This window comes from Trachurus japonicus, chromosome 16 (genome assembly GCF_045865225.1).
Source record: "Trachurus japonicus isolate A0001 chromosome 16, Traja_1.0".
NCBI lineage: Eukaryota > Metazoa > Chordata > Actinopteri > Carangiformes > Carangidae > Trachurus > Trachurus japonicus.
The window spans coordinates 24,128,154-24,150,398 of record NC_140922.1 but is presented as its reverse complement, the minus strand read 5'-3'; the positions used below and the strand labels follow the sequence as shown (position 1 = coordinate 24,150,398).

At 40.7% G+C, this 22,245-nt stretch overlaps 3 protein-coding genes across 9 annotated transcripts in view; 2 read left to right on the top strand and 1 right to left on the bottom strand.

Annotated features, from left to right (window-relative positions):
* Nucleotides 1–2,077, top strand: part of LOC146972463 (myelin basic protein-like) — a 47,484-nt gene extending 45,407 nt beyond the window's left edge. The window contains exon 4 of the mRNA XM_085802698.1: nt 1,673–2,077. Coding sequence (XP_085658824.1) covers nt 1,673–1,971 — 299 coding nt within the window. The 3' untranslated portion in view covers nt 1,972–2,077. The remainder of the gene's footprint in view (nt 1–1,672) is intronic.
* Nucleotides 1,899–17,689, top strand: mbpb (myelin basic protein b). 6 transcript variants are annotated; one of them, XM_085802695.1, is made up of 6 exons: nt 1,899–2,219; nt 10,994–11,098; nt 11,304–11,330; nt 12,182–12,211; nt 13,470–13,535; nt 16,132–17,689. In XM_085802695.1, the coding sequence occupies exons 1-6, from the start codon at nt 2,103–2,105 to the stop codon at nt 16,162–16,164; spliced, it is 378 nt and encodes a 125-aa protein (XP_085658821.1). In that variant the 5' UTR covers nt 1,899–2,102; the 3' UTR covers nt 16,165–17,689. The 6 variants fall into 6 exon arrangements, with proteins under 6 accessions (XP_085658821.1, XP_085658817.1, XP_085658822.1 ...); XM_085802691.1 differs by having other exon boundaries at nt 13,470–13,550; nt 16,128–17,689; XM_085802696.1 differs by lacking the exon at nt 12,182–12,211 and having other exon boundaries at nt 13,479–13,535.
* A 1,292-nt stretch (nt 17,690–18,981) lies between these two features.
* The window catches only part of LOC146972461 (zinc finger protein 236), a 55,916-nt gene continuing 52,652 nt past the window's right edge, over nt 18,982–22,245 (bottom strand). The window contains exon 32 of one of the 2 annotated variants that reach the window (XM_085802681.1): nt 18,982–20,047. In XM_085802681.1, the coding sequence (XP_085658807.1) occupies nt 19,932–20,047 (116 nt within the window). In that variant the 3' untranslated portion in view covers nt 18,982–19,931. The remainder of the gene's footprint in view (nt 20,048–22,245) is intronic. The other variant, XM_085802680.1, reaches the window with a different exon arrangement.

The following is a 22,245-nucleotide window of genomic DNA, read 5'->3' as shown; positions in this document are numbered from 1 at the left end:
CATCTGGGTCATGGCATTATGCTGAAGAAACGGCCTTGGTAGAAGGAGGTCCAGTATTATTAGATGATTTCATTAAAGCCATTTTACCATTGTGTCTCATTAGACAAGGTGTTGAAAAGACTTGAGAGTTCTTTTGTGAATAAGTTTAGGTGTCATGAGCTATCGGGTCTTTGTGGCAGAGCCAACCAAGTGAAGCAGCTAATGGCCTGTCACAATCAAAAACATGTACATCTCTTCTTTGCTGCCATGCTCCGTAAAAACAGTTTTGATTGTACATTTAGAACTTGTGGTTTTCTCTTCTGAAAACTTAATGATCTAGAAAAAAGCACAGCAGACATCCATCTGGTGGGCGACAGGTACACATCATCATCTCTTAGCCTGGCTTTTAGGTAATCGCCTCAGATAAAGCAACAAAAGCTCAGCTGAACCTTTTCTATAAGTGTTTTTTTTTTTCTTTTTTTACAAAGCCTCACATTTGGAGCGGTGATGTGTGTATGACAGATAGTGTCTGCTCAGCCCCCTCCCCGACCAACCCCAGGGAAACAAAGTTGGTCTCATCCTCTGCAAACAGAGTGAAATTTGAATCTGCTCCTCTTAAACATTCACATTTGATAGATGACTTGCAAATCCACCAGGAGGGAAAAAGTAACTGAAGAATTCATCAAACCAAGTAATGAAAAATTATTGTGGTGGTGGTTTGCTGTTGCTGTGAGCAATTCCCTTTAAAATTGCAGCAAATCATAGTGTAATCCTCGACATAACCTACACTGCAGGCCCAGCACTTGCTCCGCACCCAGAGACAGCGGCCTCGTGGCTCTCGGGTCCCAAATCAGATAAGTGTCACCGTGGATTGGGTTGAAAATCCATACTTATAGGAGTTATTTTAGTGACACTGGGCCTTTTGTTTCTCTGTAATAACTATGCAGCTCTGACAACGGCCCACTGTTCAGCCAATATTAGCATGCTGATTCTCTGGTGTAGTGCTACACCATTTCTGCCAGTACAGTGTGTATATTGTTTTTGAGGCAGGAATGCACTGGATGTCCTTTGCTGTGGGAGCTGGCTAGCTTAATGGATAGCTGTCAGAGTGGACTTTACAGGACCAGCTGTATTTCCATCTCACTGGAGCAAATGCACTTGAACACACATTGTTTTCACGGGATTGAAGTGAAAGATAAACGATGCTCCGTCCAGGGCAGGCTGTGTCACGTAGATGTCGAACATGTCCAGCTGATTGATGTGTATCTCTGTCATTTTTAAGGGGCTTCCCCTCATAAAAATGTATGAACACTTCCCTTCAATAAATCAAGATGTATACAAGCACTGTGTTGTACTTCAGTGAAATCAAGTTGGGATTTCGCCCTAGCACTGGTTTGACACCCAAGAAAACAAAAGTAATCTCCAAGAAATGACATTTTTTTTTTAATCTAGTCAATGTTTTTCCAAAGCTTGTGTCTTGAATCTCATGTCTATGTCATGTTGACACCTTTTTCCCATGCAGCAGGTGAAGTTCCCTCTAGTTAAAATGTGATGTGTTAGCCCCGCTGGCCTCTGCTGCAGGCTGCAGCAGGAAGGGCATGGCCACGTCAATGGCCTCCATTGTGCTGCTGTGGCTTGTTGTGTGCCATGCAGGCCCAAGCCCATAGATGACCCTTGTTTTTTTTCTGCGCAGGCCTGGGTGAGGCAGATGCGAACCAGAACAATGGCTGCGTCTCGGAGAAGCCGGCGGTGACTGACTCCACAGGCGCTGAAGGCCCCCGCCAGCCCTGGATCGATGCCAGCACAGCTGACCCTGACGCCGCCACACCACGCCCCCACCTGGCCCGCCTCTTCTCCCGAGATGCCCCGGGCCGAGAGGACAACACCTTCAAAGAGCGACCCTCCGAATCGGACGAACTGCAGACCATCCAGGAGCACAGCGGAGCGGCTTCAGAGTGCGGGTCGGATTGCCCCGAACAGGACCTAGAGTAGGCTAGCTTTTTTCCCTCCCTTCTCCTTTCTTTTCTCTTTTCCCTCCTCTGTCCTTCAATCTCTCATTTAAGAGAGAGACAAGAACCCCACATTTGACAAATATCTAAGTACTACCAACTACCGCTACCACCATGGCATCTGCAAGCTCCGCACAGACCACCTTCGGGCTGGGCCGCAGGAAGAAGAACCCCGGCCTTCTGGATCAGATCGGAAAATTCTTTGGAGGGGACAAGAAGAGGAAGAGCAAGGTGAGGAAGCAGGGAGAGTTGAGCTGAAAAAAAAAAGCAGAGAAACTGAACCTTTCTTACTGTATGTATCTCAGTTCATTCTGATGATTCATTCCCAGAACCACTTTTTACTTCTGATTCTTTAGAGAAGAATTTGTCGCATCGTATTTGTCATTTAGAGATGTGTTGGTTCGGCCATTGTTTTATGGTGACTGACATTGTCCTACAATTCTCAGCAACCAGCTTAGAGGTAAATAATCGCCACAGGATAATGACTTGGGGTTGATTTATGTTTTTATTACAAAGAGGCTGTGATTTTGAATCATTTAAGGATAAATATCTATATCGTTTCTGTGTTTTCTTTTGTTTGAATGGTACTGACATTAGTAGCATTTTCTCTTCTGTTGAATTACATATATCTGTCGTAGATGTGAAACGGTGGAATTGTTCACTTGTTGCTGCTGTAACGCGGTCTGTTTATTAGAACGTTTGACAAACTGGAGTTAAGAACGGCTGTGTTTCAGTTCAGGTACTTCCCTAAGTGATGATGATGATGATGATGTTGGTGTGAGAGATTGGGAATTGATTCCTGTGTCGTTAACACATAATACTGGTACTTTTTATTGATTATTTTAACAGGCATTGGTTTCTTTAAATAGAATTAATGCTGCTTGGAAAGTTCATCTCTTTGATTTCTTTGGTCTCTGGGTTAATTTTTAAACATCCACGATAAGTCAGCCACAGGGAGGTACTTCACTACAGTTTGCACAGTGCAGCAGTCTGCTAAGTCACTTTCAAAGTTAATGATTATGCTATAAATGATCAAAGAGATAGAAGATGTATATTAACCCAGAGTAGCAGCATATTATCATCCCCAGTTTGGGAATATATATACGAGAGGCTGCGTTCTACTGTATAAAGACAGAGTAGCTTATCTATGTATCTTGCTGACAGGTAGTTGAGCCTGCAGTGCTTTTTAATTAGTCTGTGCTCTAGTGTTGTCAGGATAGCAAAATGTTGAAGCTTTAGCTTTTGAAGAATTATGAAGCTTCACAGATCAGGTCTACTACTCAAAACAAAACTACAAAACTGGAAGTTTTATCTTGTCTTACTGTCAGTCTTTGCTGCAGTGGTGAAAGCTCCATTTGTATTGCTACAGTAGCACCAGTTTGTCCACCACACCACTTCAGACGGACTGGGATCCTCTTCCAGTCACGACGGACTGCTTGGCACCGTCGACATGGCTGTTAGGAACCAGACTGTAGCTCTGCTGGTTCCACGTCCTTTCAGCCCATGGGCCATTCACCCACGGCGATGCCGTCTGGAGGTGGCGTTCCGGTACCAAATGTGGTTTAAATGTTCGGCATTGAACAGGCATCGTTATCCTGACAACACTGTGGTAACAGGCTAAAGCTAAATGCCAAAGCCTCTTGTAGTGCTTTCAGAAAGAAGACATTGGAGCGTTGCTCCGTGTCCCATCATGAGTCGCATCTGTTCATTTTGACAGTTGTCGTGAAGCATGGACATTAGTGCTGATGGTGAACGGAAAGCTACTGTATAGCACAGCGAGCTAAAACTGTCCTCTATGATTATAAACTTTTTTTGTCCATCTTTTCTGGCCCTGGAGAGCACTGATCAGAGTGCTTTGGCACAGTATTTGCAAAGAGAACAGCACGAACATATGCATCCCCCTCATATGCCTTATGCCAGCTCTGAAACAGTGTTCAGTGTAAGATTCAGGATTTTAAAAAAAGAAAAATATTTTATATATATAACATATGCCACAAATCTTTATTTTAGTCTGTTGTGCTGATCAGATGTTGTTTTTCTTTTGTGATATGTTACTCTTGAAATGTTCAGGGAAAATGTCAACAGAACAAGTTGTGAAGCTTGCTTATTAGTTTAGCGACCAATTTGCTGCAGTATTTGTTTGATTTTACTCGCTTCTCTCTTGCCATAAAATTGTACATTGCTCTCCATACTGATGACAGGTTTGCTTAAAAAAAAAAAGACGTTGTACAAATATATTTATATATGTATTCACCAAGGGTTTGCCTTCAAATGACAAATGTTCACATCTCAAGTAAAAGACAGACAGGTTCGCCCCACCTCTGTTGCCTCTAGCCAAAAAAAAAAACAAACAAAAAAAAAACAGCTTGCACTAACTTCCTGCTGCAAACACATATTTTCCCAGAAAGTATACATCATGAAGACATATTTTCAATTTAATTTCCTATCTACTCTGCCTGTCTGTGTGCACAGATTCATCACAGACGTTCTTAATGCATATGTTGACTTCCTGGCTACAGTATTAGTGGGAAAGATTGTGTCATTGTTTTCTGTTATGGACTATGATATGCATGCTTATATCCGTAAAGCTAAATTGTTTTGATATTCAGTAGGTGTAGAGCCTTTTACCATCTGATCCCTTGTGCTTTTTATGATTTTTTATTTTTATTTTTTTTTTTGTCTGATTTATTTCCAACATTTTCGATCCAAGCCAGAGGTAATGAGAGCTGGCACCAAAACATAAAACAAAAACACTTGAGCCTCAGGACATGAAACAACTGCAGGAAATTTGCAATTCAACTCTCAGAGGGTTTTTGATCACTTGAAATGACAAAGATAGTGATTTGCAAATTGGAAAAGGAAAATTAAGTTTGCATGAGCATTAGGCAAAAGAACAGAGAATATGTTCAAGTCATGATACAGTGGAAACCGCTTATAGTGGCTGTCTGATCACTGTAAGTAGATGATTAGCCTGCAACTTTCCATCCAGATTACCATCTAATTGATATAACTTCACTATAAAACAGACCTAGTGCTTTTAAAGATAAAAATAACACGAACAAGCTCCCTTTCCTCCGAGCTCAGACTGAATGACCAAACATTACAGTGCACTCATGTCACACACCTGCTGCTGTGAGAGCTGGGGCGATAATTAGACACTGTAAAAGTCCCAAAATGTCAGCAGAATGGGAATGAAATGGAAAAATAAGTCACTGTGCTGGAGCAGGGAAGATATGACATGGCAGGCGAGTGCACACATACAGTACACACCGTGAACTTAAATTGGGAGAATTTATTATACTCAGAGGGACTGGACACAGTGTGGCTCCAAATATAAGTCAGAGGAAGCCTGAGCCTGTGACAGCTACAACAGTCTGGACAGTTTTTTCTATATAAAGGGTCCAAGGGGACCACGTCACCTCATAACTATAAACAGCATCTGTATGGGGATCCTTCTATCCCAATCTTTTGTTCACTATAAGAGGTTTTCCACTGTATTTTGAGGTCATAATTTGCATATTAATTTGCTGATTGGTAGACAGCACCAGGCATGAAATGATAACTGGAGTGATTACTGTAAATGAAATCAGGCTTTCGCAGAACAGCTCGCAATCAAAACCAAATCTTGTGCGATACCGTACTCTAACCCCAGTGTCTTGGATGGAGAGGGTGGTGTCAGCAGTGACCCCCACCCCCCCACCAGTTTCCCCCCCCCCCAGCTCAGGTTCACATGTCTTTGACCCAGTCGGAGAGTTTGTGTGGAGCAGCAGCAGCAGCAGCGGCTCACTGACACGATCCCTGTTTTGTAAACGCCTTCAACTTTGCAGTGGATACTTGTAACCGTTTTGTATCTGTTGTGATCTGTTGTGACCGGTGACCTGTTCCTAACCTGATCCTGTTCTAAAGCTTTTTTGGGGGGGATTATTGCTTGATTAAAACTCTTTAACAACACCCTCAGCTCTCTCTTTGTTTTGTTTTAATTCGTGTTTGGCTTGATGTCTCTCTTTTTCGTTGTTCTGCCTTTAAAAAAAAGAGTGTGAGAATCTGTTTTAACTGCTCTGCTAACACCTGCTCTGATTTGTTGTTACTCCCAATTTTCAAGTGGCTTTGTAATTTGTGTTTTGGACTCGCACCATGGAGAAAAACAACCAGATTTCACTTTCAGCATTTATTCAGGTTTGTGTGCAGACTCAGCCTTTAAAATCACAGACATTTAGACAAAGAAATACATTTAACCACTCAATCACTTTCTTGTGTGCACGGCAAAACAAAAGGATTTATCAGAGGAGGTTTAATGAAAATTTTATCTTCATTGTGATAGAACTAGGTAATGGATGGAAGGCTTGACTTGTTTGTGTGAGACAAGGAAAAAATAATAAAACACCTTTTTTTTTTCCAAATTCTATGATCACCACAGGGTTGCTTTAGTTTCCTGCACATTTAAACTCATTTAAGCTCAGTTTGGAGAAAAGTGTTACCACATTTGAGTCATTTAAAACAGTAAAGAACATGAACAGCAGCGTGTTCATGTGGATCTCATCCCCCCTGTGAGTTCATCTCAGAAATTCAGTCGGCTTAGGCTCATTTAAATTTCTGTTTTAGATGCAAAAATGTGCAATTATATTCATCCTAGTTAGACCAAAAGAGACAAGTTCACCCAGGCACCCCGGCACTGGAGATTATTACGCAGTGAAAACAAACAGTGTCTAGGAGTTTGGACAGACATGCATTTTAATTCCATTTAAACACAAGCTGCGAATGATTGATACTGCAGTATTAACAGCAGCAGCGCTTTATCGAGTCACGCATGAAGGAAGATGGTGCAGCCTCTGTGTGTGGAGCCTCTCAGCTGCACAAATTAAGGTGCGAATATTACTCAGGCATTTCATTTGTAGGATTGGGTTATGTGCTACCTAAGGGACTGTATGGAAATTACTGTGGTGGGGAGGGGGATCTCAACAGCGTGTTTTTATTAGAAAAAAACAGCAGTACCTCACAGCAAAATAACACTGAGAGGTTTGTCTTATTATTTTGCTATTATGAACTAAAAGTACACAAATATGTGATGTTAAACTCTTTAACTCACTCCTTGGCATAATTACAGCAAATCTAAAAACCCCAGGCTACCCTCACTCAGGAAAAATAAATGGATAACCATTCTCCTTTTCTACACTCACATCATTTCTGTACGGTCCCTTAAAAATCTGTCTTTTTTCCTGCATCACTCTTAATTGACAGCACATATAATGGCTTAATCAGCTTCTTTTTACTTGATATGATCTTGTCAGACACAGGACCTGATAGCGGTCCACGGGGGGAGACAGCAAGCTGTGGCTGCTGTGTTTGTTTCTCTGCTGCCTGACAAACTGCTGTTTGTGAACCCGATCGATTGGCCCCTCGCTCCCTCTGTTCATAAATCTGAACGAGTACGCCCACAGAAAAAAGAAAAAGAAAACAGAGTTTGTCCTCAGAGTTGAATGCAATTATGATCCCCTTCTTCTGGCTCAGTAAGGGCACACATGTTGATAGATGTGAAGCACCCTGCAGAGCGTGATGCGGCAGCGAGGCTGAAGCTGTCATCTGTAATGCTGCTTCCTAACAGCCACTGGGGGGCAGAGAGGCTAATTGTGAGTAAATGGATGAATAAATATGTGAAAGAGTGCTGTGTCCTCCCGTTCAGCACACATCACAGTCGTAGTTGACATGAGCAGCAGCTCATTTTCCCAGAACCCAGGTATCCTGGCTCAAATTGATAAATGTGAAATACAGGTTTTTCTCTCTTTTTTTTGTGATGCTGATCCATGGAGGTTTTCACTAATGACAAAGATTTAGAGATTCTCAGCCATGAGTCTCCCAAGTCCTCTCCCTTGTTCAGGATTAATTATTAAGTATCATTCATAATGAAGGAGACTCCTGGCCAGGCAGTGACCTCTATCCTCAAAGGAGGCACTGGGATCATTAACCTGCACTTTGTGATAAGCTAGGACATGAACATTTTTCTCCATCTGTGTCCTGAATTCTGCCTTCTCCCTTTTTTCTCATCATTATTTGAGTATCTGAAAGAGTCAAGAGTCAAATAATTTAGAATATTCTTTAAAGAAAAGAAAGAAAAAGTGTATTTTGTATATAGTATTGAATTTATATCTGACTGTTGTCTAGTCTGCATCCCAACATAAAATAAATGCAGTTTAATCTCTTTCGCTCTCTTCTGCTATTCATATTCTTTCTTTGTTTTGAGGATTAAGAAAGGGATCAAAATGGAAGAGTCAGACAAGAAAAACAGCAGCTATGACCAAAATAATCCATCTCTATACACAGTTCATACAAATTGTGTATGTGTGTGTGTGTGTGTGTGTGTGTGTGTGTGTGTGTGTGTTGCAGGCAGATGAAAATGTGTTCTTTCATGTCTCCTTTCACCTCCTTCTCTCTCTCACGCGAGTTGAAGTTGAAACGCTTCTTCTCTGACATCAAACGAGGTTCGATGATTGCGACCTCCCTCTTTTTCTTTTTCAAAGACACCACTGAAGTTCGAGAAGAAAGTTTGAGAAACTGAACGGCAGTGGCAAAATATCCTCAACATTTTCCCCAAATAGTTTATCAGCATTTTAAAAACAGCTCCGACTTGGCAGAAAGCCTCTGTGTCACTGCTCAAGATTTGAAAGCCATCATCATTAAGAGCACACCAGCAGCTAATGGAAACCTCATCTAGAGTTGTTCCCCCTCCCAAAATGTGTAATAGTCATTTGACATTTGGATGCATCTGCTTAAGCAGAGTAGAATAATTCATCATCATGAGAGCTGCTACACAAGTTGGCTGTTGTTATTTTTTTTCCAAATGGAAAATAAAATGTTTTAATGCAGGAGAAGAGAGGAGAATGAATACAGTGCCGAAAGATAGAAACTCTTTCACATCAAAGGGACAAACTGGCTGAAATTGAGACTGCACCAGCCTGAATTCATACTGCATTATTTGATCTCCCATTCCTTTTCTCATCTGCACCATTTCTCTTCTACTATCCAGCCAAACAAAGGTACAGCAGCGGCCACCAAGGTTGCTCTATTCTCTCCCCTCCCTTTCATTTCTGCTTCAATCATGTCAGAAACAGGCATGCAGCACATGTAACACGCACAGACACATGCACTTATGCAAGAGGACATCGTTAAAGGGTCACGACTGACGCCACGGGGAAGCTGCAGAGCTGGAATACAAATGATGACATCAACAACAAGAAAGGGCAGATTTAGTCCTATTCAAACAGATGAAACAGTCATTTTAATACATATAAATGTGGTGAATATTGCACATTTTCCTTTGTTATGTAAGATATAATAGTAATCCGCATGTCCATTTGAGTGGATTGTGTTCTTGGTGGAAACCTTTCTCTTCTTTGTGTTTCCTTGCCTGTGTCATTGGTCCATTTTCACAACCCCCCCCCCCCTCCCCAGAAAAAAAAACAAAACAGTAAAGGTGGCCTATAATGCAACGCCGCACATCTAACATGTTGTAAATGGTGGCGGCGGTGAAAGTTTCCTCCCTCTTGGTTACCTTAAGGTTCTTTGATGTGAGATAATGGATGTGAATCCCCCCCCCAAAATAAAAAATAAAAATAAAAACACCCACACACATAGACATTTTCCTGTTGCATTAATGGGGTCAGAGAAAGGGATGAATGATGTAACATTAACTGGAAAGTGGGTGGAAATTAGTTTTTTTCTCCCGTGGGCTGCAGGTTGTTGATGGTGTTTGTTGTTAGAGGAATCATACTTTTCACCTTTTATGTTAGATTATTTTGTTTTTTTTAGTTTTTATTCAGGCCTAAAACACACAGCATCGACCTTACAAAGCACTCATCTTGACGTGGCCTTTGTGGAGTCCGACTTTGAAGCACTTGGCTGCATTGATTTGTACTTGGATGATAATTAGTCTTCTTAGATAAAACTGACAAGAAAATACTGACGATTTTAACTGCTCATTTGTTCCACTTTAATTTGTTTTTAATGACTCGCGGCCAAAGGTTTATCGACGGGTTAGGCTACGGGTTAATGAGGTGGGCATCGTCTGAGACATGTGGCTGCTGCTGACTGAGTGATTATCCGTGGATGTGTGGGAGTTAATGGGAGGTTTTTCACTAAGTTACCTCAGCGGAACTTAACATGAAAATATTCAGAGTTTTGTGGGTAAAAAAGTTTTTTAAAACTGTGAAGTGAAAAGATGGTGGAAACTGCCAGTCTTCTCTGGAAAAACATTCAACTTCATCACATTTCTGAGCTGTACACTTTATTTTAAATGTTATTATTTCTCTCCCTCACTGTCAGCCACATGCCCACGACCACATGGACTAAAGCGTTGTCATGTCATCAAAAAGCCAATATGAAAAAGTCCTATTTATAGATTGTTGCCTTATGTAGTAAATCACAATTGGTGCCACCTTATGGCATGACAAAAAGTGTGCATAAATGTACTAACCTACAAATCAATTAAAAAATGAATTATATTCCATGTTTCAGGTAAGTAACCCCTTTATATGCAACAGTTTTGAGTTGAAGCTATCTCACATCAGCTGCTGGTGCTATAGCAACAAAGGAAGGTTTAATGTGTCCATTAAAAAATGAATCATTTTGTAATTTTAGTGTTTTTTTTTATTATCATCAACAAAAGAAAATCTATCCTTCAACAGGTGAGTACAACCTATGCAGTTAAGTGCTAAGTGTTATCTCAAGTATTTCAACCTTCTAATACAATAACAAGAAGGCGTTTTAAACTCTTTTTTTCCCGAAATAATAGAAGCACTCATTTCTTGGCTCTAGTAAGAGGCCTTTCTTTATTAGATAAGAATTAATCTTACATGTAATATTCAAGATTTTCAGTTATACCCAGTGAGCTGATGTCTGAGCCTCAAGATGTCTCACTCTCAAGAGCTTGAGCCCAAGTAGCTTTAGTAGGTGCATGAGAGTACATTCATATGTCTATTGTTCCTTTCTTTCCCTTTCATTTTCCTTTCCAGGGATCTTTCCGTGGTGCTCTCTCCCCAGCTCCTCAGAAAGCCTCTGCGACTTCCCCACGTAAGCGTGCAGGAGAGAACGCCGTGGTCCATTTCTTCCGTACGATCGTGAGTAATGCTCAGAATGAAACATATCTCCTAAGCACTCACAGTTTCAAAGGTTAGATGTGTCTTAGTACATCAGCAGCAGTGCTCTTTCCTTCCACTGTTCCTCCATGTTTGTCTCTTTGCTGCTCTGATACTTTTCCTTCTACCTGATTTCTCACTAACTCTCTCAAACCTCTTTGACTCTCTGTCATTAACTCTCCTTCAGGTGTCCCCTGCCCCTCCTAAGTCCAGGGTGAGTCTGCTTTACATTGCTCCTTTCATATTAGCTCAAATTTATCTGAAAATACATAAATACATAGATTCATTTTCTTTTCTCTCTCACTGTGAAGTAACCATAGCAATATAGTGAATATGCTTATATTTATGTATGATAGATAGCCAATATTTGATGAAAATATTTGTACATGTAGTTCTCCAAAAAAAACAACAGCATTTTGAGCATGAAAACTTTATTCAGCGATGGGGCTGCATCGTCGTTCAATAATGATCATTAAAATAAAGTGAACACTCTTGCCTCATATTGAATGTGAATGCCGCTAAGTAAATCTTATTTGTAAGAAGCTGTGCCATCACAGTGCTTTATTGACTACAAATTCACTAGCAATGCGGCACTACAATCAATCAAACAGATCTTCAGACAGAAAAACAAGAATAAAAAGACCCAAAAAGATTTTTAGATGAGTAATATATACACACACACACAGAGAGTGCAGGGCTATTCGCTCCAAAGGTTACACTGTTGAGTATTATTGATGATTATCTATAGTACTGCAGGTCAGTGGCTTTGTTGTGGCTGAATGTCACTAAACTTGTGCTCTTTTCGATGTGAGCATCTGCCTCGCTCCTCTGTCCTTTCCCCGACATATCTGCCCCTCCCCCCTTTTCCTCTGTTCCTCATCTGCTCCTGCCCCCCCGTGACCCTGTGACCCCTGTGATTGCCCTCCCCTCCCTGGACGGACCCTCCTACCTGCCACCTCTCCTTCCCATCCTGCCTTTGCGATGAGTAAGACACACCTTTCTATTTGTCTCCCCCCTCTCTCTCTCTCTTTTACCTCTTGTCTCTTTGCTTCTCTACTCATCCAGTGGAGAGGACTAGCAGCCAAGATAGGCCTGGTAGGTGGTTTGAAACTGCAAAAACACAGGGGTATCATGCCTAATTAAACTGAGGCAAGGCCAAGTCAGGTCTTCCCCTCCAGCTGCCTCTGAGTGTGACGCCTGTGGCTCCATTTCCATTTCGTCTCCATCAACCTCTTTAGCTGCCATTTGTCCATACATCAGAGATAACGCCCTCATTTCCGTCCGTCTTATGTCCATTTTCAAAGAGGTCATTCTCATTCTGTATCTTTGCAGCCTGACTCATCCGCATCGTGTGCACATATTGTATATTCATGATAACGCAGGCATTATTCCGCTCTTCATTATCCTCGTTTCATCTCAAAATTCCTCTGTGGCTGGCTGAAGTGATGCTGCCTTCTGCTTCATTTGGCAACATTATCAACACTTAATTTAAGATCCTATGAATGTGAATGCATGTGTGTGTGAGGCTGTGTGTTCGCTTGTTCTGAGTAAAGCAGGAGAAGCATATTTAGAGGTAAAAGGCTGAACTGTGGACAAAGGAGACGGGTGGGACTGTATAAATATTGCCAATTATTTTCACACACTCCAAAACTGCTCCCTCAATTCCTATAGTTCATTTGCATGCGCATGTGATCAAACAGCCTTTTCGCTTCTTCCTTAGCGACAATATTTTGAAGCATTATCAGGAGAAAATACATTTTCTCCGTGGTATCTACTGTGAATAAATAGCTTCCTGAATGTCATAATGACACAACAGAAAACAGGCTCTTCAAAAACGGATTAGTATTGGGTTTTGCATTTGCAAAGTGTCAGCACATGGTCATACTGTGGTAACCTGCAGATACCAGATGATAGATGTCAGATGACAGATGGCATTGAGAGAGGCCTTTTTTTGTTTTCTTTTTTAGGAAGTCTTCCTTTCATGTAAAATAATGCAAACCAGAATGCAAACTGCTGCTTTGTAGATAAATCACATGAATAATTCAAAGAAATGCCCTGGATGAAATTGTTGCCAGATATGGAATGCAATTACGCCGTTAAACTAGGGCGGGGTTGGATTGCACCAGAATCGATACCTGGTTTACGTCGATTGTTTAGGTTTTTGTAGAGCACACTTCTCCATCACACCAGACCACAGAGGGGGAATATTCATGTGTTATGCTCTGTTTATTCCATACCATATATATTAGTTTGTTTGTTTTTACCTGAGTCAAAAATAATCAGAGGGCTCTCTCTCACATCCCAGTCCCTTGACTGTTTCAACACACTGACTATTTTTTTCTGCCTCTGCCAGGGTGACCAGAAATCCAAGAAGGCCTCAGGGGATGGCAAAGGCACCCTGACTAGGATCTTCAAAATGGTAAAGAAAAAAGTGCTTGTCAGACACCTTCCCTGTTATTTTTCCGCTTATTTTCTTTCCTGGATATTGAATCGCATAATAATAACTGTCTTGCTCGTTTCTTTTCTGCCTCAGTGATCTGATATCAGCAGCAGAGTGAGTAACTGATACCTGGTGGAGGGGTAGTTGAGTTTAACTCACTGCACATTTGTTCAACACTGATATGCTTAGAAGGCATCTTAATCTCATTATTACAGCAGCAGCAGCCGCAGAATAATAAGAGGCTTTTAGAGACAAGATTGATCACCATGCACGCTACAACCTTCATACCAGCTCTGATATAATCATGTTGTAGATGGTAGATGCAGCTCTGATCAGGGTCCGGCGGGCTATAGCTAACATTCTATAAGTGCTTTGTAGGTATTATTATATACAGTGTGTAATATAACACTAGCATGCAATGTCATCAATCACTTGCCAAGCACAGCAGGCTTCTTCAAGTGCTTTAGTGGACTCCAGAATATACTTTGTTATAACTGTTATAGCAGGAATTACAACATCAGAAATGTAACATCCAAATGTAACCATAAATAGATCCTTAAAAAGCTACTGTAAATGTGTCCTGCTTTTTAAAATTAAAACTATAAAGCAAGCTAGAACCGAATGAACTAAAAGCTTATAGTAAAACACAGTTTCTTCATTATTCTACATTAGCAGCTAGTAACTAGCTGGAGAACATGCTTTAGCACATTTTCATCAGCGCTTAGTTTAGACATTCACAACAGCTTGACTTTCCAATTTACAGACAAGCTCCTTATTAGTTGATTTATTTTCACATGTCATGAAAGGCAGCGGCTCTCAGGCTATGCCAGTTTTTCCCCCTGTCAAGTTTTAATTAGTCAGCCGCTTTCACTGTACCTTAGATTAGTAGTTAGCAGTTACTAAAGGTGGAGAGAAATCCAAATTTCCCAGGGGCTGCATCCTCATCTGTAGTGGTTAAATTGTTGCCACAAAGCTACAAGAGAGTAAACAGCTCTGGAGATGAAGAACTTCTGGGATGCTAATTTCAAATCTCCCTGATATGGCTAATTAGGACTGACTGACTCAGTGCCATGCCATCACTTCTGTTTCTTCTGCACACAAATGGCGAGATACAAATGAAAATTAGCACAAAGCCGTATAGTCACTTTTAATTATTGTTTCACACTTTGCTTCTATTCATGCATCTGCTTTCAGTGTAAGACTTTAATCTAAGCATGGTTGCCATAGATTGACTTCATCTCTTTCATGACAGATAATGAATTTCATCTATAATGGCTTTAAGAATGGCTTAGAACAAAAGCTGAATCCTCAGCCTTCATTTTATGAGGAGTAAAAAGCTTCTCACATTATGGATTATCTTCTTGAGTGATCCATAAAGATTTGTATCATTTGTATAATCTCCCCCCATCTCACTGAGCTCTACTCTTCCTATGTTTTCAACATGAGTGAGACAGTGGGAAGGAAGAAGAGCCATATAGTTTTAGAAACAGCTTTGATATGGAAACAGCATATCTGATAAGGAACTAGGAACAAAAGAATAAATAAGAGACTAGGAGTTTGGCTCTGAAAGAATGAAATGCATGAAACCTCAAGGAAAACACAATAATGGGATGTGTGAAACAATAACCCATGGTCAGTGGATAAACTACAACATTGATTCAAACTCTCCAGTTTGCTTTCCTCTTGGGGGAAAATGACATCTGAAGGTTCACATTTTGTGAAATATTATGAGATACTGAGGCAATTTTGAGTCAGGATACACTCAGACATCCTCTTTTCCTGCAAATATCATATTTTTGACTTAAAATCTCATCATTTTTGACCTCAGTCAGTCTCTTGACTTACTTATCATACTTGTGCATAATTGTGACTTTGAATCTAACAATTTTGACTTAGCATAGTCTTTGACTATTGTCTTGGGATTCTCACATTTTCACTTTGTGTTTTATAAGTTTATATTTACTGTAGTGCCTCATAGTTTCATTTTCATTTTCTTTGTTCTCTCCCAACATTTCATTTCAGTCATTTTTGCTCTCCTGGTAGAAATCACTTTCTACACTCATGCATCATTACAGGCCTGAAATGTGCCCACAAGCATGGCTCACTAACCTGCTCATTTCTCACGTTACAGGACTACTCTGAATTTTCAGTCCTAAGCCCTTCTCTCATTATTCAGCTGCAGAACCTATTAGCTACAGCTAAAACAGAAAGCCTGGAGAGTTGGTTAATTTAGTGGTGTGTGACTGCAACTCTCAGATTTGATGAAAGTGCTGGTAAAGCCTGATGAAATACTTTCTCTCTTATTCCTGTGAAACTTTTTCTTTCCACAGAAAGTGACACATTTGCTCTTAAATCTGTGATGAGTAATTTAGTCTATTACCCATAACTTAACGTTAGCTGCTCTTTGTAAGGTTGACAAAATGCTGGCAAGGTCCAGACACAAAGGTGAATCCTCTCGCCAATGGGCCGGACTCCGACACAAACATCAGAGTGGTCCTTTAATGCTGAGGCAGACCTGCTGCGGTGCTGCCACCTCCACACACTCATCAGATCTGTCTTGTCTCTTGTCACACAGGGAAGCAGGAGTGCTTCTCCAGCCAAACGCTGAGGTCCCTCTCCACACCCCCCTTCCAACAGCACGAGGGCAGATGTTCAAGAACTCGGGACTAAAGTGGGGAAAACAAAACAAAAAAGAGGAAGAAAAGGAGGAAATCTTGTCACCCCTTACACTGACCCTCCCCTCCGCCTCTGATAACAGTCTAATGTTCGCTAAATCCCTCATCCCTCCTGTTACCGTCCCATCCCCTTTGGCTGGTAGATAGCGACACAATCTGTTGCCCCCTCCCCACCCCACCCTTGCATGCGTTGTGCTGAGTCTGTGCAGTCATCATCATTGGTGTGAACTCTTTGCTGAAGTTGATCCTGAAGCCGCTCACATGTGCAGCCTGAATGACCCCTGACCCCTGCCATGGCTCTCTTCGTCTCTCTCTCTATATATAAATACTTGTGCTTAAGTTTCTGTGGGCGTTGGTTTCTCTAACAGAAGGTGGCTGAACTGAAGCAGACCTGGAACTCTTGAAGGTTAAGGCCGGTGCGAGTCCGACTGACTCGACCGTCATTGCCGCTTGCTGATTGGACGCAAAGTCTGGGCTGTTTCTGTTTCAGTGAAGAGCGATTTTCTGTCTTGTCACACTTGTCTTTTGTCGTTCCCCTCAAACCCTCTTCCCCTGGGCCCCAACAAAAACCTGTGTTTGAGTTTGGTTTTGTAATGGATTTAACAGATTTGACATTATTATGAGAGCCATTTTAGTCTTTGTGTGTCTCCATTCTCCCCTCGTGTCTTAGCTGTAGTTAAGTGTCTTGTCGTAAATGTGATGTTGTTCTATGTTTGTCATTAAGGCTGGCTGTGGATTTTGTGGTAAAAGTTAAATTTTAAACTTTCTAAATCAATTTTATGCAATAGTCACTGAGAGAAATCTAGAGAAGTTAATCGATTCTAATGCATCTTTAACTAAATGATTTCATAGTTCACTCTTTTCCACTTGTAAAACTTGCACTCTGAATCTGGAACATGAAGCCATATTCAGACTTTTCATCCTTGCTTTAGCGTAGTCTCTTCTTTGTCTTTGTATGCACAGCACCCACTCTACAGGAGAAATTCACAAAAAAAACATTCTGCTCAGTGCCTCAAGTGCCTTTCCTCTTCACTACCAAAAATGACGTGCTGTGTTATTCTGTTTTTGTGGATGATAATAAAGACAAAAAAAACACAAACACAATTTCAAAAAGGTGCTCTGTTTCTAACTCTGTATTTACAAATTATAAGTTGTTACTTGAGAATGTGCAAGTTGAAAGTTTTCAAAGTCAGTTGAAGAAAAGTTCAGCACTCCCACTTGTGCTGTTTCAAACATCCATCTTCCAAAAGCCGGCATGTGTGATGTGTAGCGTCCACCTCTCCTACTCTTTGTGTGTGCTTGAGCCTTGTGAGTGCAGTGTAGTATTTTTTTTTTGTTTTGTTCCTGAATGGATCCTGTGAATGAATGTAAAGATCCTCCTCATTATTGTATGTGTAATAAAACATGACCAGCCACTTAACTGAGAATAAAAAATAAAAAATTATAAAACCTGCTCTACTTTCCGCCTGGTGAAGTGTATGCTTTTGTCTACCTTGGTCTGACCCCACGGCGAATGACGCACCATACAAATACTGAAGCAACGGTAAAAGTGGTTTCACTGGGTCACATCATCATTACAAACAACGCTATGACGATTTCTTTCATGAAGCCAAATCTCATGACTCACTGGGTAATCATTATTCATGTAAAGCTGTCTGAGCTACTCATGACTGGAGCAGATGGAGCTCCATTCAGACTCAAGTATAATCACACAGTCTGTATGCATTACATGTGAGATCGCACAAAGGCTGGATGTAGCACAAAGAATATGCAGGCAACACACTAGTGGCAACTTTCAAATCATACATGGCCAAGAGGACACGATGCTGGTTGGATCGTTCTTACCCAATAATTCACAACAACACATTTTCAATCCTGTTAAATAACTAGGTCGTGTTTTCCCGCACAACAATCTCTCCTTTGATTCATGAAACAAAGCAGAGGACATGAAAATACTAGCAGCTTTATGAATTTGTCTTTGAGCCTGGATGAAAGTTTATGGACACGTCATGGTTGATAAATAAAGATTAAGGGTCTGTAATGACAGAGTGTTGTGAAGTGTAGCTCTCAGTGATTCTGTTTGAGTTAGGAGATTAATTTTCTTGGAAAAAGTTTAATGAGAAGATTGACTGAAGGCTGGTTTGAGCAACAGATGTCTGAAGCCCTATTCAACACCGAAACACAATGCAGTCATAACAGTATGTGACAGGATTTACAACTCAATCTAGGATAGGACATCTAAGATGTCACTGCAGTGATTACTTTATCTCTGGCCGTGATGATGTGAAGTAAATAGAAATATTGCACTCAAATTAATAGGTAATCTATCAGGGAGTGTGTGTTTGCATTTGATTGGCCGGTTTAATGACTTGTAGGAAGATGCTTTATGTTTATCTGGCAGCCCTGCTATGATGGTGGACGGACATGAATAAGAAAGTTTGTAACACGCAGAGCTGAAGTCAAACTGAATGAACCACAATTTGGTTTCACACGGAGCTATTTCATCGGGGGCATCTTTCATCTTTTTTGCATTGCCAATCTAATTGCCTCCTTACACTGAGTGTACCGTAATGTGACAACTGGGGTGGTGGTGGTAAAACAGCCCATCATCGCTTCCAGAAAGAGTAGTGATCTGCATACTTGTTTTTTGCTTTAACACAAACACACAAAAGAACAAGGTGAAGAAATTAAACATTATTTCCAATGTAATTATTCAGGCACCAAGAAATAAAGAGAAAAGTCCTTAAATTAGTAGAAAAATTACTTTAATCTTCTTAATTTATTATGGACAATAGAAAATACAACTGCAAAAAAGGGGGAAAACAGCTTATCTGTACATTGGGTTTGCTTCATGGCAACTGCAACATTATGCCCAAATTACAACAACCCCGTTGTGTGGCAGTTCATCAGAAAATATACGCAATCTAACTACACTATTTACAAAATGAACGACTGTACAGACAATTGTCTGTGTTGTGGGTTTAAAGGATACAACGAGAGGAAACACAATGTGGACATGTTCGGTCAAAAAGCTCAGTGGCAATCTTTATAAACGTGTGTTGCTGCTGTCTAACAGACTGCAATTGATGTTTCATGTCAAGACGAAATATGTACAGTATAAATAAGTAAAAAAAAAACAATAATAAAAAAAAGACAGATATCTCATCAACCAGTGAAAAAGGATTTCTGTGTTCCACAGTTACTTTGAAGTGATGACAGCAGTACAGTTGTTTGAAGCTGCGCGTCCGTCCCTGTGAGCAGAGCAATAATGAAGAGATAAGACACTCGTCTCTGGGGGGGATTTTCACTGACTTCACTCTCCTCTCTTTCCGACAGGGTCGACTTTAGAACTGTTTTTCTTGGCTGGAGAATTCTCCGGGATGCCTGCGTTTATTGAGCCAAACCTCTCCGGATGTTATTAGATTGATGACAATCAGACAGTAGCAAAACAGATACAAGTCATTAAGCCAATCAGTGGGAACCAGGCTCCCCTTACTTCACTGCTAATTTGGACGAAACAGAAAGGGACGACTACCAGGGGGAGGGGGGAAAAAAGCCCTGGATGTACAGCGGAGCAAATCCAAAATGCTCTTAAAGGAGGAATACGTTTGGAGAAGCTTTGTTGTTTAGTTGTTAAACTCAATCAGTGTTTGGTTCATTGTACAGTGCTGTCTGTCTCTGGGGATCGTGTGTGTTGTGGTCAGTGGAAGACGTTTTGCCAGTCTCCAGATGATTCAGGAACAACGTCCAGGTCGAGCTCGACCTCCACCTGCGGTGCCGTTTCTGGGCTGCCCAGGGAAACTTCCTGGATCTGACCTGGAAGGAGGAAAAGAGAAAAGGCATAAACTTAAACACCTGCTGGTGATGAGTGATAACAGCGCTTTGTAAAGCAGAAGAAAAGCCCCATTAACACACATCTACAGACGCAGCACCAGCAGCTCTGGTTCTGTATTCAGTTTGCCAGTGGCTGTCATGCAAATGAGGCCATCTGTCAAAAAAGCAATCTCCCCCCCCTCTCTCCTCCAACACTTGTTGTTGATATACAGTATATCACATTCTTCCTCTTGGCTCTTTCTTCTGAAACCGCTGTGTCTATTACACAAACTATGTAATGAGAGCTGACAGATGTGGAAGACGCTCATTGTGAGCTGTAACTATAGCATGAGCTATGTGTCATAGTACATTCATCCTAAAATAACTTGAGCACAAAACAATAATAAGTCACTCTGGCAGAGACTGAGAGGTTCACTGTTCCCTATTGCTGCAGGCCACACTTTGAATCGAGTTTTACAGTGGGAGTCACTTAATTATCTCCTTCTATTTTCACTCTGTATCTCAAACACATATTCATTAAGTTGCAAATGCACAAATTTGAGCCGTGAATCCTTCTGTAATAGAAATCCCTCTCTTTGATAAGGACAAAAAAATGAGCAGTCACACAGATGAAGACAAAGTGAAGGTATATCAATGATTAATCTGTACTTAAATAGTTCCTTGTGTGAATAATAACTCCTCTTTTTTCCCACGATTTCTTTTCTTTTCTTTCTTTTTTTCCCCAAACTGACACAGCTTTCTTCAACCCAGCAAATTGGCTGTGTGTGTGGGTGGGTGGGCACGCTGCAAAATACTTTAAGAAGGTAGTCTGAAGTATGAGATGACATTCACTTGGAATGAGGTCTCAGACTTTTGAACTGTATATTCCAGGTATTTAATCTTTTTTAAATGACCCCTACTCACAAATGCAGCTGATAATATCCAGAAGTTATCACCAGGTTATTCTTAGTGTCTATCTACAGTCAGTTTCTAATTAATTTCTAAGTGGTTGAATCTCATTCAACTGATACACAAACGTGACTAAGAGACCACAAGCATGCCAACAACTTTGTGAGCCGTGCTGTGCCAGATGCTGATGTCATTAATCATTTACTAGACAAATTAAAACTCAGAACTATTGATGGAGCTAGAAGAAAAATTAAGGGATGGATCACCAAAGTTATTGCAATTCATCTTGAGGGGTAGATTAATGTTTATACCACAGTTGTTAAGACATTTCCCTAAAAAGTGCGAGTTAGTGAATTAAAAATCAACTCTGATGTAATCCAAATCCACAATGTGCACAAACATCATCCACCCAAACAAATTATTTTCTACACTTTAGAGACCAGGGGGATTTCACATGTGATGACATAGTTAAATATTAGCATCAATTAAAGAAAGAGTCATTCTCTTTTCGGTGGAACAGTTTTGCCACAATAAACTGAACATACTTTTACACCATTCAAACAACAATTCTGAATGTCGCTGCCACTTCTTAAACCCACACAGTTTAAAAGCTCATAATGATGTCTCGCCGCTGCCGCCTGAAATTTAATAATAATAATTCATAATGAGTTCAGCAGTCCAAACACAGTCTAATTTGTGTCTGATGAAAAATGAATCTTAGAGTATGCTCATATTTTAGAGAATCTAATTAATATTTTGCTGATATGTTACGTACTGTACAATTTCACCTCCAGCTGCTGTTAATTAGAAAGGTAATTTATAGGACCTGCTCAATCCATGGATAAGCTGCAGGGCCTGTAGATATAACTGTCATCTGTGCATCATTATTGTCATCCTCATGTTGGCACTGGATGAAAAGGGGAATAATAACACTGAAAACTGGCAAAAGAAACCCATCCAAATGTCTGATGATCACCAGAGTTCTTAGTTCATGCTCTGGGGACCATCAATGTATTCATACAGTTCAGAAAAAACAGCAAACAGTTGCTGAAATATTTGGAATTCCTAGAGTCATGCTGCTACCGTGGCTAAAATGGGTAAATATCTGAGAAAACATAAAAAAAATGCTTCTAATTTGGGTTTTTACATCAGTCACTTACTCCCTCTGAGGCTTCAAACTGCTAAAAAGACGCTGATGAGAGTTTTTGCATGGCAGCATCAGTGGGAAGCCAGGCTTCCACAACAAAGACAAGCTGTCTGTTCAGTCCCACTTCAGTATGCTGTCACATCAG